We start from the raw sequence: 14,723 nt of genomic DNA, 5'->3' as shown, positions 1-14,723 counted from the left end.
CAGGTGGTGGCCTGAGCCTGATTAGAAAGGCAGCATCCATTCTCCCCATAGTGTCTGCCCCAGGGGCTGCATACCCCCTGCCCTGAAGCTGTGTATGCTGCTGCCTCTCTGTCATCAAGCGACTGCCAGCCCTTGTCTGCCTTGGTAACACTGTTCTCTGCTCTCAACCCTGCTTGCAAAGGGCCTCCAAAGCTTTTGTCAGAGTTTGTGTAAAAACTGACCACAAGACAGAAGTCTATCAGAAACCAGGCGTTCTATTTACTACCCAGAAAACTCAAATTCCTTGAATTATGGGCACAAGGTAAGGAGTTTGTGAAAGGAAGGAGCACAGGGCTGCAGCCAAAGCAGAGCTGGCTATAGCCCTTGGCATCTTCAAGGACTTGGAGGCGACATGAGGGCTCCCCAAGGGCCCGGGGAAGGATGCTGTGCTCATCACTGCTGCCACCCTGCCTCTGCTCTGCACTCCCCATTTCCTGCTCGGCTACAGCTGTGCGAGGTACTATTTGGTCCCTGCATGAATGCTGAGAAAATCACTAGTTATATGATACAGGAACAAAAAAAACCCTGTTTGCTTCCAAGTGTAAGCCAATGACTGTGGCAATGGTTTGCAAACATGGAGTTATGGCCCCAAGTCAACTTTTTATTCCCCTTCAGTTCTGGGTACAGTCACGAGTCTGGCAGGAATCCACGTCAGCTAAAATGCATAGAAACAACTGGTGTCTCCTGGAGTTTTGGAGCCAAGTGGAGTCAAACAGGAAAGAGTTTGGGAAGCTGGCACTGAGGGGTTATGAATAAATCTCTCCCTGGGGCAGATTTTCCATAATTGGTCATGACAAGGCTTCTTTCTCCAGAGAGCTGGAGCTGGCATGTGAGGAAGCAAAATGAATCACTGCTCTGGTCCAATTTGGCAAGTGCCATGATTTAGCCCTGATTTGCATGGTGAGGAGATGATGATATAGACTGAAAGACAGAGGAGAAACATAGCCAAAGGCTTCTGAGCTGGAAAATGAGTTTGGGTTCCCACTCATTTTTTGCAGATTTACTCAGATCCTTAGAAGGAAACTCTGTCAAAAAACATTGGTACAAACCCAATTCCCTTTACCAGCAGTGGAACAATGGGGACTCCTGAACACAAAGCTCTTACAAACAACAACTGCTTTATTTTGCATTGTTGAAACAATGGTTGATATGCAATTTTTACTTCCAGGTCCCCACTTCACTAACTATTTCTGTCACCTTTCTGCCTCCAGAAACACATTTATGGGAGAGATCTTGGCAGTTGGAGCTTGTACCCAGCAATGTGGCGGTGACCACATGGCCATGCAGCCTTCTGTGAAGAGGAGAGTTGAGCATGCTTTCCTCATGCCCCTGTGTAGCCTTGGAAAAGTCCCACTTTCTTTCAAATATGAGGAAAAAGAGGTGTTGTTTCTACCACCTTTTTGTCTGGATGGTGGTCACACGTGCTATCTTTAAAGCTCCTTGCTATCTCAGCAGCCTTACCAAGCCTGGTGACCTGGCAGCAGTTCCCAGCATATTCAGTATGTGATGATTAATCCCCTCCCTTTAAAAATATGCACTTAGTGGCAGAACCCCACAGAAATACTGGTGGAGCCAGAGCTGCTTTGCCAAGTGGCAAACTTTGACTTTCTCTTCTTGGAAAGCTGGTTTCCTGTCGCTGGTTTTCTCTCACTGCTGTTTTCCAGTGGTTTGGAGAGAGGAGGAACAGCAAAAAAAAATAATGTATTCCTCTCAAATACCTCTTCTCTTTTACATCCTCTTTCCCCCATGTGTACTCTTTGCTCTTCCAGATTTCAGGAATTCCATCAAAGGGCTTCCTAACTGCCATCCCTGAAGCAGAAAGAGAAGCAAGCTCCCTGCAAAACAGGATCCCTCAAAACAAGAAGATAGGATCCTCATTTCCATCCCACCTTCTCCACTCCTTCAGAGAGCAAGCAGGCTGATGGAACAAAAGCCTTTCCTGCACTGTCACGGAGTGATAGCTCAGAGAAGTCAAATCTGCATCTTGTAGCAGTGTCAGAGCTCAGATCAAAGCATCAGCCTTTTTTTGCTAATTTCTAGTTTGATGTTAGGAACATTAAAAATATGCTATCATCATATGTTATACATCTTATGAGGTGACTACCACAGCTCACACAGGTAGCTGCTCTTGGGCCGGCTACAAGAATAGAGCTTGGGGCTTTATGTTCTAAACACCTTCACTACTCAAAATGGAAATGTTGGTCAGCACTGAGCAGCAAGGGCTAGTGGCACACAGTTGAGTTGACAAGACAACACATGCAGTTACCCAGCTCTTACTTTCCCTGGAGATACCATCATTCTTATTCACTGTTCATTTTAAAGTCTGTACAAGGCCAAATCCTGCACCAGGTTCTTGTCCAGAAGATGTCTTTTCCCTGTTTTGTACTGAGAGTCCAGGTGAGTCCCCCAGGCTGGACCTAGCAGCACCATGTTCCATACTCATCAGGTGAATATGGCATGAACACCAAGCTCTTGACCTTTTGGCATAGCATTTGGGGAATGACTAATGCCGTTGGCAACTTTGAGGTCAGGAGTTTGTGAGACCCCATGAGGATTCCCCCTGTACTCTCAACAGAGCTAGGTGGGTCCTTTAAGGAAAGCACAAAATGTCTATGGATGTATCAAAGGTTACTTAGAGAAGGTTAGAACTAGGAACACACTGGAGCGTAAGGCACCCATGGTCAAAGAGTTTGTGTGGCAGTTTTCCCTTTGGAGTCCAAGTATCGGTCTCTGGGTCGTAGCAATCTAAAGAATCCAAGTCCTCGATGACATTGTCTGTGGTGAGGCATCGTCCTCCTGTGACATACAGCTTGCTCTTGATGATGGTGGCCCCATGATGCATTCGTCTGTCCTTCATGTCGGCACATTTAACAAACTTGTTGCCTTTTGTATCATAAGCTATTATTCTCCGGGTGTACCCTAAGTGCAAAGCCAGACATGGAAGAGACAGATAGGAATTAGAGCTTATGGCGAGCAGAAGGATTGATAACTTATTTCCTGGAAGTCTTCAATAAACCCTTTTACACTGGTACATAGTCTGGCAGAATTAATATATCTAAGATGGGAAGTGATAGCCTATCACAAGAATCCCTTCCTCTTTGTCCCCACCCTTTCTCCTTGCACCTTGGCAGCCAAGTCTTGATGAGCACCATAAAATCCATCGAACCAGGCAAGCAACCTGTCAAACACAGTTGGAACTTGCAGTTTCTGCACATGCCCTCAAATGTCTCAAAGTATTTCTTTTCACCCAACAGACTCCTAAAGCTTCACTTGGAAATACAGAAAGCAGAGGCACATGGGAATGCAGCAACAATGCCTTGCTGGATTGGAGTTGTAGCTGTCTACTGAATGGAGCTGGGTACTCAACAGCACAGTGTTCACTGTCGCTCACTCCACTCCCAAAACCCTTGGTGCTACAATCATGCTGGCCACCATCCAGTGATCCAATGGACAGCTCTTCCACTGAAGGCTGATGTAACCTCACATGTGCTGAGAGGTAAAGGCTGGTAAAATAGCCATTTCTCTGGAGCACTGTAGGTGTGGAAGCTTGGTATCCAGCAATACCTTGCCCAGGTACCCTTGTAGATGATCAAGAGCGCCCATTGCAAACAAACAGCTTTGGACCATCTTTTGCAAGCCTTCAAGCCACTTTCCCTAACAAAAATCAAGGCCTGTATTGCTTAAGCCTACCCACTCCCCTTTGTTATGATGTGATCAGCCATGCAAAGAGGACCCAAAATGTGATGAAAGCTGTTTTTAAGAGAAAATATTTCTGTGGGTTTTACTGTTGTTGATAAACTAAGAGTGTTTGGCCAGTGTTTTGGCATGGGAGCTGCTAAATAAAACCTGACCATGGTGAGTTTCTCTACTTCCAAGAAAAATGAAAGATGTTTAAAGTTAACATGATTTTCTGTGGCTTGTGTTAGATAAATAAAATATAAATTGAGAACTTAGGCTTGGCAGCAGCAGGCTTGGGTCAGTACAGGCCCTTCAGATTAATGCATTTGAAGAGAGTGGAAAACAGTATTTTTGGCACCGTGGTCTGCCGTCTGGCTGATGTCACAGAAGGCTGATAGTCTTGGACTTTTTGATTCAGCTTTCCTCTGTTCAGAGTAGCAGTGGTCTCCCATTGAGAGATGCCACCATGTTTGAGTCCTGTGTAATTTGGGTTCAGACCTCTGCTCTGCTGAAGCTTCCCGCCACCTCATTTTCCCTTAAATAATCTAACACATGCTTCCTTGTGCCAGCCTGTGGTCAGGGGAGCTGCATTAAGGGCTTTAAAGTGTGCAACTACCAATGGTGTGACCTACCAAAGTGTCATGGGCAGAGGCTGATCCTTGTGTAGAAAGACACTAAGCTTTCCCTTTCAGTGTTTCATGCCCTTCTCAGGACACTTCACAATTACCCCCAGAAGGCACCTACAGGACCAACCGATCCCTTGTAGCCCTGTAGCCCACCCATCCCAACAAGCTGTTCATGGACTTGTGGTAACTGTGCTCTCCACCCTTCCTAAAAGAGTAATCAGGGAGGGCCAGGCTGTGAGTTTGCAGGGGGGCAGCAGGACCCCCATGCTGTTGGCTTCATCCCTTCTGCAGAGCAGTAACTTGTATTTGCTTTACCCCAGTGTCGTCCCCCATCTGCGCCCCCCCTGCAAGGTCCTGCTACTTGTATTAAGAAGGTGCCCTGTGGAGAACTTGTCCCCACTTACACAGGCATGGACACACTCCTCCTTTCCTTTTCAAGCTCCACATCCCATCTAAGGGAGCACCCCAAGAAAGAAGGCTGTGAAATCCCACAAGAGCTGAGCCTGGGGAGGTGAAAGGGAGGGTGAAAGAGAGTCCTTACCACCTACGATGATAATCTGGTCTCCAATCACAACAGCTGGTGCACAGACATTCTTCACCACTCTGGTCTCCATCCGAAACCACATATTCCTGGAGACATGGTAGACCTGACAAATAAATAATGATACACATGCAGATGTTTATGCTGCACTTGAATTGGCAGTTGTCATTGCAGAGGAACTTAGGGGTTTTATTTTGTCCTAATGAATACAGTCCTCTGGCTTGAACTGCTGAAAACTCAACAATTTATTCCCTTTTTTTCTTCCCCTCCCCTAATGTGTCCCCTTGGAAAGCATTCTAGTTCTCCAGACTTGTCTGCCCAGGAGATGCTAGCACATGCACTAAGGCAGAGTGTATCTGACATATGCAGTCGTCTTGGCTGTAAATCTTTGCGTGGCCATTAAATCACTGTTAACTCCTGGAAAATGCTCTCCCAAAGCACAAGGTATTTATCTTTCCAGGTATTCTGTGTATTCCTACCTTACCCTTAACAATTTCCCTCGTGCTCTCCCAAAGCACAAGGCATTTAAGTTATTTTTCCAGTTTTCTGTGTATTCCTGCCTTACCCTCAACAATTCCCTAGGCAATCAAACCTCAACTTCACCTAGCTCTGCTGGCAGCCACTGTCTTTGCCCAGCTGCTCTGTTTATGCTGGTGGCTGGCATGCACTCGGATTGGCAAAGGGACTTGTTGATGTGACTTAGAGTGGTATCTAAGTCATCAATTTATGTGAGAAAAAGAGCTGTTGCCAGATGATGATCACTCAGTCATCCGTATGTGGGCATCACAAACTTTTATGTCATGTCATCCGCTTCTTAATATAGCAAATATCTCTAGGACATCTCCACACTACCTGATAAATACATTTACTTCCCCCTGATAACCAAGTCCTGTTATCACTGTAAGGAAGTATTGATGTGCTGGCTGCTATCTTAGCCTAAAGCAGTGGAAAACACTCACAGGGAAAGCGACATTACAACAGTGCTAAAGCATCAGATCAGCTAAGAACGGATTTTGTGTAGTTTTTTCCTTCTCATAGCGTGTAACTGCTGAAAGCAGGCACAGAGCCAGCAACATGTGGCAGGGCTCACATTTTAACACAGCTGTTTATAAGACATAACTGTAAGTCCTGGCCCTTTGATGAGTTGAAATCTAATTGCTCTAATGATCACCAATCTTTGCTTTTGCTGCGAGCGAGCAGGTGCACGGCTGAGACCCCAGCTCGGCTGCCAAGTGGAAGGCACTGATTTGAGTGAGATTGGCTACAGGCATGGAGCTGGGCAGGGAGGTCAGCTGCTGCCTACCATAGCATCACCTGCAGCAGCCCTGGCTCCAGTGCCCACCAGCAAGAGAGCTGACTGACATCCAAAGAAGCACCTCGGGGCTTCTGCCTGAAAACAACTTAAAGGGAAAACGCTCTTTGCAGACTTCTTTGAAGCCATGTGCCAACTCATCCTGCCTCTTTCTGCAACTCACAATAAGGGTGTTTTTTTTAGGGGGGGTGATTTCCTCAGGAGGGTGGTGAACTGCTGAACACTTCAGATGAAACTGTCTGTGACAAGCAGGACTGATCATTACCTGGATCAACCGAACAGGGTTTTGCATAACATCTTCTCCCCCAAAGAGGTAGACCCTCTGATCTTTGGCAGCAACAGCAGGGTGAAGGACGGCAACAGGCATGCTCGCCATGCTCTCACAGGTGTTGTAAACGCTGTCATATCTTTCCACAGAATTCAGGATTTCCTGGTTTTTGCCTATTCCACCAAATGATAAGACATAATTTTTGTATGCCAAGCTCCTGTGGGAGTAACGTGGCACCAACATGCGCTCAACCAACCTCCACTGATTGAGTTTAAGGGAGTAAAGGTAAATATTATCACTGACCGGGCTTTTCTTATTGCTAACAGGCATCCCTCCGAGCACATAAATATTGCTGTGTAAGCTCACTGCAGAGGCTTTGTACAGGCGCGTGGGAAGTTTGGCCAGGCTTAGCCATTGGCTTGTCTTGTCATCATAGAGCAGGACATCTCTTGTAGTCTGCTGGCTGTCCTTCCTGCCACCAATGATGACGAGGAACTCTTGGTTGGAGTACCTGCGAGGAACATGCACCATGGGCTTGATGTCAGGCACATTGGTGCTATAAAAGGAAAACATCTCTCTCCAGGCTGACTCAAGGATGCTCCTACAAGTGGGTGAGGACTGAATAAGGGAGTCATTGGCAATGAAGTGGAAGAGGAAAGTTGGATGGACATACTGAAGCCGGACCTTCTTGAACAACTCTTGGATATAGCCTTGTCTTGCCTGAAGGTCGTGCCGGATCCAGACCATCAGTGCCTCAAAGACCTGCTCCTCTTCCCCACAGAGCTCATCATCCCCAAGGTACTCAATGAGCTCCAAGGGACAAAGGTCCTTCAGTTCCTCAGAAGAGGCCACCTGAGGAAAGCATTTCAAAGCCATAGCCTTGGCTTCCTTATTCAGGCTTTGGCAGTTCAAGACCTTTGCCAATCTGATCATGCTCAGACAGTTGTCAGGAGTCAGCTTGTCTTGAAGGTAAGCGGAGCAGGCCTCAAACAGTTTATCATACTGAAGCATGGAGGCTGTCTCCAACAGGCACAGGACATTCTTGGTGGATATAAGAATCTCCCCTGTGTAAATGTAAAGGATAATCTGATCCAAAATCTCAGCATCAATGCCCTTCAGGATGACTTTAGCCTGACGACTCTCTCTGAAGTCATTACAGAACATTGCCTTGAAGTATGGACTGCTGGAAGCCAGCACGTTTCGGTGGCAGGGGATTTCAAAGCCCCCAGAGCAGAGGGTAACATCAGTCAACATCCCGCTCTGACGCAGAGCATTCAGCTGCATCAGCAGTTCAGAGGAGAAGTCTTGGTCTTTGAAGAGGAGCTCCTCAGTGGATCCCTTCTCCATAGCAAAACAGGAGAGAGACAAATGCTGTACTTGGCAGAAAAAATAAATAAATTCTTAGGAGCTTTTATTGGACTATCCAGATCCAAGGGAGCACATTGGGACTTTGATGTTGCTCTAGATATCCATTCACTGTTATGCATAAAAATGGAACACGAGTGAAGCACAGTGGGAAAATAATAAAGAAGCTAAAAGGTCGTTGAGACCCTTTACAATTTTCATCAAGTTATCAGATAGGTTGCAGCTCTGAGGTCAGCACTGCCTGTGTCCCTGGCAAGAAGCAAAAGCACTGAAGTTATCTCACTGATCTGAGATGAAAGCTGGACAGCTGAAGCAATTGGTTTGCTCATTTTCATCACGTTGAATAAATGCACTTAGACATTTATTCACTGTTTTAACGTATTAGCAGTTTAGTAGCTTGCGCCTCTTTCCCCTAGAGTTAGTCACTCCCAAAGAATGTAAACCTGGCAAAGCTGAACTCTGCAGCGGGACAAACGAAACCCTGGAGACTGGGAATCTGCATTAAAACGGTTATTTATTAACTCCGCTTAGCTGTGGGGGGTTTTATGTTAATCAGACACACAATGACTAAATTAAGTACCAGGCAGAACAGTATGATGAGCGTCTATTGTCATGGCTAACTGCTCAACCTGCCGTGAAACGGTAGGGTAGAAACGTTTACCTTCTGTGGTCCTTCACTGCATGCATTTACTCTCTGCCGTTTATTCTCTGCTGAGATTTTCCATAGCTAGAGCCTGGATAAAAAAACCTATAAACCCACGGGAGGTTTCTTTCAGTAGGTAAGTGATTCATAGAGGGTGATTTCTGGACGTGTTTATTCTGCGGTCACTTTTGCCGCTCTCGGGAGCTGTGCGCAGGAGCGGTGGGGCGGAGGGGCATTGTATACATTCCAGCGCTAAGAATAGGAGCGCTCGGGCTTCTCGCTCTTATCACATGTGACGCCGTCGCTGCCTTTTGCAATGACCTGGCCAGGACTGAGCATGCCCCGCTGCTGTTTTTCTGGCAAATGCTTACACACAATAAATAGATACGGAGAGGAAAGTTCACTTATAAAAGTCCTGGCTGTCTGCTTGGAAACAGTGGCAGGACCCCGTCCTAAAGTGCCTGGGAACTCTAGAAGCCTGTAAACAGTCTGCAATGCCTTGTGCTAGGTAATACACTGTCACCGTAGAGAAGGAGGGAAGAGAGAGGGGCTTCCAGGGACCCCAGTGGGGTGGACCGTGTCTCCACCTTATGGAAAGATAGAATGGAATAGAATTACCCAGGTTGGAAAAGACCAACCCGTCACCCAACACCATCTGATCAACTAAACCATGGCACCGAGCACCCCATCCAATCTCCTCCTAAACACCTCCAGTGATGGTGACTCCACCACCCCCCTGGGCAGCCCATTCCAATGGGCAGTCACTCTTCCTGTGAAGAACTTCTTCCTAACATCCAGCCTAAACCTCTCCTGGCACAGCTTGAGACTGTGTCCTCTTGTTCTGGTGCTGGTTGCCTGGGAGAAGAGACCAACCCCCACCTGTCTACAACCTCCCTTCAGGTAGTTGGAGAGGGCAATAAGGTCTCCCCTGAGCCTCCTCTTCTCTAGACTAAGCAACCCCAGCTCCCTCTTGTCATAGGGCTGGGGAGCATCATCCATTGCAGTCTGGTGGGAGATGCTGATGTACTGGGCCCCCGCACCTAGGGAAGGGAGACTCCAGCTACCTTTGCCAAGCAGAGTTCCCTCTTGGAAGTTCCCTCTTGGAGCAGTTTATGATGATGCTTAATGTTTCATACAGAAAATAGCTGACTGTGGCTTCTTCTGTAAGGACCTCAGCTCTCTGAATCTACTAGCAAAGAATTTCTTGAGTGGGTGGCTTGAGGTGGGAGGACTGCAAAAGGTTGTGGAAGTGAGTGCAGCAAGCTGGAATCTAGAGTGACAGGTCCTAGAGTAGCTCTTAGGTCCCCAGGGCAGACACCTCAATGGGGTTCCTAACTGCAGATGCCTGTACATTAGCAGAGTGTCCAAGCTCCTTTTGCAGGCAATGAAACCTAGTCAGTACAACTGAGCCTGCCACGTTATTCAGGTGATCAGGGGTAGGTGAACAGTCCTCCAGGCACTGCTAGGTATCCACAGTTGCTCAGCTGCCTCACTCATATGCAGGTGTCCCTGTTTAACACTTCTATGTCGGTATCCATGATGATAAGCCTAAATTCAGTCCCAGAGCTGGGACCAGAGAAGTGTTTCATTCTTGTGGAGGATGCTCCACTAGTCCCCAGCTGGGCTCTCCAGCAGTTCCAGTGCAATGTGTCCCAGCTCTGTGCTGGTTTCCTGGGTGTTTCAAGAAAAATGGCACTGGCTGCCCTTGCCTGGGTAACTGGATTTGGCCTCTCGTCTGTGCTGAAATTCCTCCTTCTATTCTGAGATGGGAGTGAATCCAAAATGTCATTTCTGAGCATCACTACCACAGGGAAACACAAGGTTAAAGCAAAACTCCTTCACGTATTTTCAAAGCCAAAACTCACGGGTGAGTCATGTCTGCTTCTAGTCACAGTGAGGCAGATGAGCGAGAAACCGTTGGGAGCCACAGTGCCCTTATGTCAACTCCTGTGCTGCACTGGTGTTTGCAGCACTCCATATGTTCCTGCCTCCCTGTCCATGGCCTAGCAGACTGCAGGCATGGGGGCGGTCTGTTCCTCTGAATACAGCAGCTTCGCATCCTGGGTCATGCGGTGTGTGGCCTCTCCCAGAGACTGTTCAACGCAGCATAACAACAGGGTGAAATACCTGAGGCTAGACAAAACCATGAAGGCACAGACCCATGTTAAAAAAGAGGCTTGAGTTGGGCTGGAATATCTTTTTGGAGGCTGTGCCGTATTCCCTTCATGAACAAACTGTGGGTGTGTGAATGGCCGGGCAAGGTGAGGGGTGGGAAAGGCAGAAGTCCCTGGGCTTGAGTGCTGTGGGTAACTCACTTCAAAAGATAAACATGGCAATGCGCAGCCTTTTGCCCCTCCTGGAGCGAAGAGAAAGTCTAGAGGATGATGTTGGGGCTCTGGGGGAAAATGCACCCTCCCTGTCCTGCTCCCTGCCACCGCTGCCTCACCAGCTGGCCATGATCATACTATAAATATTTAGAGTGGCATTAAAAACTCAAAGGAGAATTTTTCTCTCCTCATCCAGAGAACATTACTTACCCAAACAAAACGCCCTCTCCCTTTCTTGCTTGCTCTGTATGTATACGCTCTCATTATAGTCTGTTTTGATGAATGATTTAGTTTCAGATCTCTGTTCTGGCTCTAACTCTTTGCTGCCTGTTTAGTTCTGCCTCTTCCTGGCAGTGGCTCTGAATTATTTTTTTAACCCTTGGAGAAACAAATGATGCTATGTGACTTCACCAATGACACTGTTTTATGGGGTCAGGAAGGGGTAGGTGGGATGTTCTTTTGCTTTACATACTGATAAATGTGGCATTTATTTAGAAGATCCCAGGCTCGAGGGCTTTGCACAGTTATGCAAACTCCTGCTATCCCAGAGTACAGCATGTGCTGTTTAAATAGCTTATTGCTCTCGGGGGGGTTGCTGCTCCCTGCTGAGTCCCCACACACAGGTCCCTGCCAGTTTGGGGGCCAAGGCTCCCAAGCCGAAGCTCCTGCTTTACACTCTCTCTTTTCTCTTTCCCAGAGGTTATGGTTCCAGACACATCTCCAACCAAGTGGGCACATCAGCACTGCTTAGTTAGGATTTCCTTTATAAACAAACAGAAGTATGTTTTCGTGGAGTATCCTAGAACAGTACGTCCTATGTAGCCCCTACTGCTGCAGCATGACTACCAGTGAGAGGGAGAAGCTGTTTCTTCTGTGGGGCAGTGTAACTTGTTTGAGAAAGTCTCTTTCTGAATGAGTCCTTGAAGCATGTTTCCTGGGGTGGCACACTGTTGACTGAAGCAGGCCTGAGTGGTCTTTTTCTGGAAGGACAAAGTGTTGCATTAACCACAGGAGTGGGATGTTGGATAGATGATGAGGCTTGTCTGAAAGTGGGCTCATTTACCCAGCAGTACTTTGGGATGTGGGGGTACAGGTCCCCAAATAGCCCTTGAGGGAGCCTGGAGCCATTGGGGACTGTTAAAAAGAGCAGCCCTCCACAGCTGCTGCTGTGTGAACTCCATCAATGGCCAGCTTCTAGAAAATGGAAATGTGTACTGAAGAACAACCACTTTTCTGCAACACTCTGCAATTCATCCTGCCCCTTCTCCTCTCCTTCCTCAAGTGTTTGGGATTGCTCAATTTTGAAACTAGGATGAGCTGAACCTTTGGTCTGACCCTGAGAAGCTCTGCTTATGTTTTAATGTGATGGAATGATGAAATGTCTGTTATCATTCACTAAGCAACAGAGTGGAAAAAAGCTGTAATCTAATCGTCCAGCAGACAGGTGCACAGAGAAGATTGGTGATGTCAGACAACTTCTAAAACTCAGGCACTGATCCTATTACAATTCAGGTGAAAATGAACAAACAGAGATAATGAAAAAAAGGACTGTTTAAGGGAAAGACTTCACTGAGTTTATTCAGTGTTATGTGCACTGCCTTGATGACTACCAGCCCCCACAGTTATCAGGAGACAGACTGACCCTTTCCCCAAATTTACAGTCAAAATAGACAGAGGGACAAGCAAAAATATTCCTTATTATGGTCTTTATAAAACTGGGAGTGGGAACAAAATCTAGAATTAGCATTCCTCATTGTAAAAAGAGGCAATTAGAGGGATCATAATTAAACAGATGCCATGAGCTGGAGAGTGTGAGAAAAAGATACCCCAAGAAGCAGCCATGGCTGGCTGGAATGGAAGCCTTCAGCTCAGGATGGGAGAGCAGCCAGCATTGCCTGAGACGCTGCATGCCCTGGCAGTGTGGAGCTTGGTTGGTGGGCCCTGACCAGGGTAAGATGGGCACCTGACACTATTTTGATAGTGGAGGGAAGAGAAATACTGGAGCATAAAGAAAGACTAATGTGTTGGAGAATGATTAGATTTATGTCTTGTATATTCACACATGTGTGTAAATGTATATAATGAGTAAGTGCACTCAGAGAGCAAACACACCTCAGTATTAGCAAGTCACTATCAAAAGATAGCTCAGCATGTATGTCTGTATCTCACCTACTTGATAATACTACTGGGACACCTAACACCACATGTGATGTCTGGGCCAGACCTGTGAAGCAAATCTTTCCCTACATGCAGCACCCTGTTTTGGACTTATTCTGATACTCCCCACCGAAGCACCACCCCAAGTCCTGTCCGTGCTCCTATCCAGCTGGAGCCCAGTGTGGACTTATTATTTGCTTCATTGAATTGGGAAAAAATGTCCTCTAGCTCCTTGGTTGACATCTCAGGTTCACTGAAGGGGATCAAACTCCCCAGGCTAGCAAGTAGTGGAGAAGATACTGAAAAGCAAACAGAATCCAGTGTGAATATGAGGAATTGCTGGATAATCGTGCCAATAAGATGAAGTCCTTCATGTGACTTCAGGCAACAGAAATACAATGACTATTCCACACAGCACTGACAAATGTATTCTCCTGCTCAAAAACTCCCTAATTCTCCTAGAGTCATGAGAAGGCTGAATGGGAAGATCTCAGGAGCTCACCTAATGAAACCTCCTCCTCACAGCAGGGCTAGCCTCAGAGTTAGACCATGCTGCTCAGGGACTTGTCCAGTTGAATTTTTGAAATCTTGAAAGATGGAGATTTCACAATCTCTCCAGAGAGCCTGCTCCAGTCCCAAGCCACTCTCCTGGTAGAAGATTTTTTTTCTGTATGTCAAATAGGAATTTCCTTTGTTGCAATTTGTCAGTGCTGCCTCTTGCCCACAAAGAAGTCTGCTGACTTCCTTCTGCTGCTACTAGCTGCCAACTATCTGGTCATATTCCTGAAGTCCAAATACCCTCATGGTCCTTCTCTCTCCTTCCTCTATAACTATTGCACTACTCATTTTCTGTTTAACTGCTCAGGAAACATGACTTCCCTGAGTTATCTGTCACCACAGCTGTTGTTCACATTAGTGTGATACTTAATTCTGAACCAAAGCTTACTTTAAGACCTGACTGCATTTGCATTTAGCTCTGATTTTGTAGGCAAGGCGACAGACTACATTTGTCGACACCGATAGGAAACCTGAACTTGAATTTTGAACCCCTGACAAACTTTTGCTGTAGAGGCATTAGGGACAAGTTATATTTTGACATCATTGGAGGTGCAGATCAACTTCATAAGTGTCACTGCTGTCACTGTATGTATTGTGCACAGATAGAGAGATATTGCATGTAATTCAATAATGACTTTGACCCAGTATGTGTGGGTGTGAAGATGTGTGGGCTCCTGGCTTGGTTTCAGGACAATCTCTAATTAAAGAGTGAAAGATTAAGATGAAAGCAATTGTACTCTTCCTTCTTTAGTCAGAATGACCTACTAGCGTTAATTAAAACAGTCTTCAGGCAAAAATAAATGTGGCTGCCAAAGTTATGTGCTTCACATTAAATAAGGACATAGCTGGGTTTAAAGTGTGCTGAGCTTCTAGAGGTTTCACAGATATGATTCATATAGCTTTGGGCACTTTGGTTGGAATATTTTAAAACAGATCCTTTGCCTAAACCAGCCCCTGCCTCTGCATTTCAGACACTCACTGCCTTTGTCATAAAACTACATCGTTTGAGAATGGGTACCTGCCAGCTCATCTTGGACTGAACATACAGTGTGATCCCTGGAGGATAAAATATCACTAGGAACACTGGACACTTGAGTAGATTATTCATCTATCCTTTCTATAGTCTCTGGTTACAAGAGCCCCATGGCAACAGCAACATGAAGATACACAGATCCTGCACTGCTCTGCACTTTCCAGGACTGAACGTTA

The 14,723-nt window shown here is 46.4% G+C and overlaps 1 protein-coding gene and 1 long non-coding RNA gene across 3 annotated transcripts in view; both read right to left on the bottom strand.

The window, feature by feature from the left end:
- LOC137451244 (uncharacterized) overlaps positions 1 to 14,723 on the bottom strand; it is a 252,222-nt gene that overhangs the window by 53,851 nt on the left and 183,648 nt on the right. The gene's annotated exons all lie outside the window — the stretch shown is intronic.
- KLHL38 (kelch like family member 38) lies at positions 1,147 to 8,658 on the bottom strand. The gene is made up of 4 exons (XM_068158588.1): positions 8,491 to 8,658; positions 6,462 to 7,835; positions 4,885 to 4,990; positions 1,147 to 2,958 (listed from the first exon to the last, which is right to left on the bottom strand). The coding sequence occupies exons 2-4, from the start codon at positions 7,809 to 7,811 to the stop codon at positions 2,672 to 2,674; spliced, it is 1,743 nt and encodes a 580-aa protein (XP_068014689.1). The 5' UTR covers positions 7,812 to 7,835; positions 8,491 to 8,658; the 3' UTR covers positions 1,147 to 2,671.

This window comes from Melanerpes formicivorus, unplaced genomic scaffold (assembly GCF_026170545.1).
Source record: "Melanerpes formicivorus ecotype bairdi unplaced genomic scaffold, bMelFor1.0.p_v2 SCAF_40, whole genome shotgun sequence".
NCBI lineage: Eukaryota > Metazoa > Chordata > Aves > Piciformes > Picidae > Melanerpes > Melanerpes formicivorus.
This window is presented reverse-complemented; position numbering and strand designations above follow the sequence as displayed.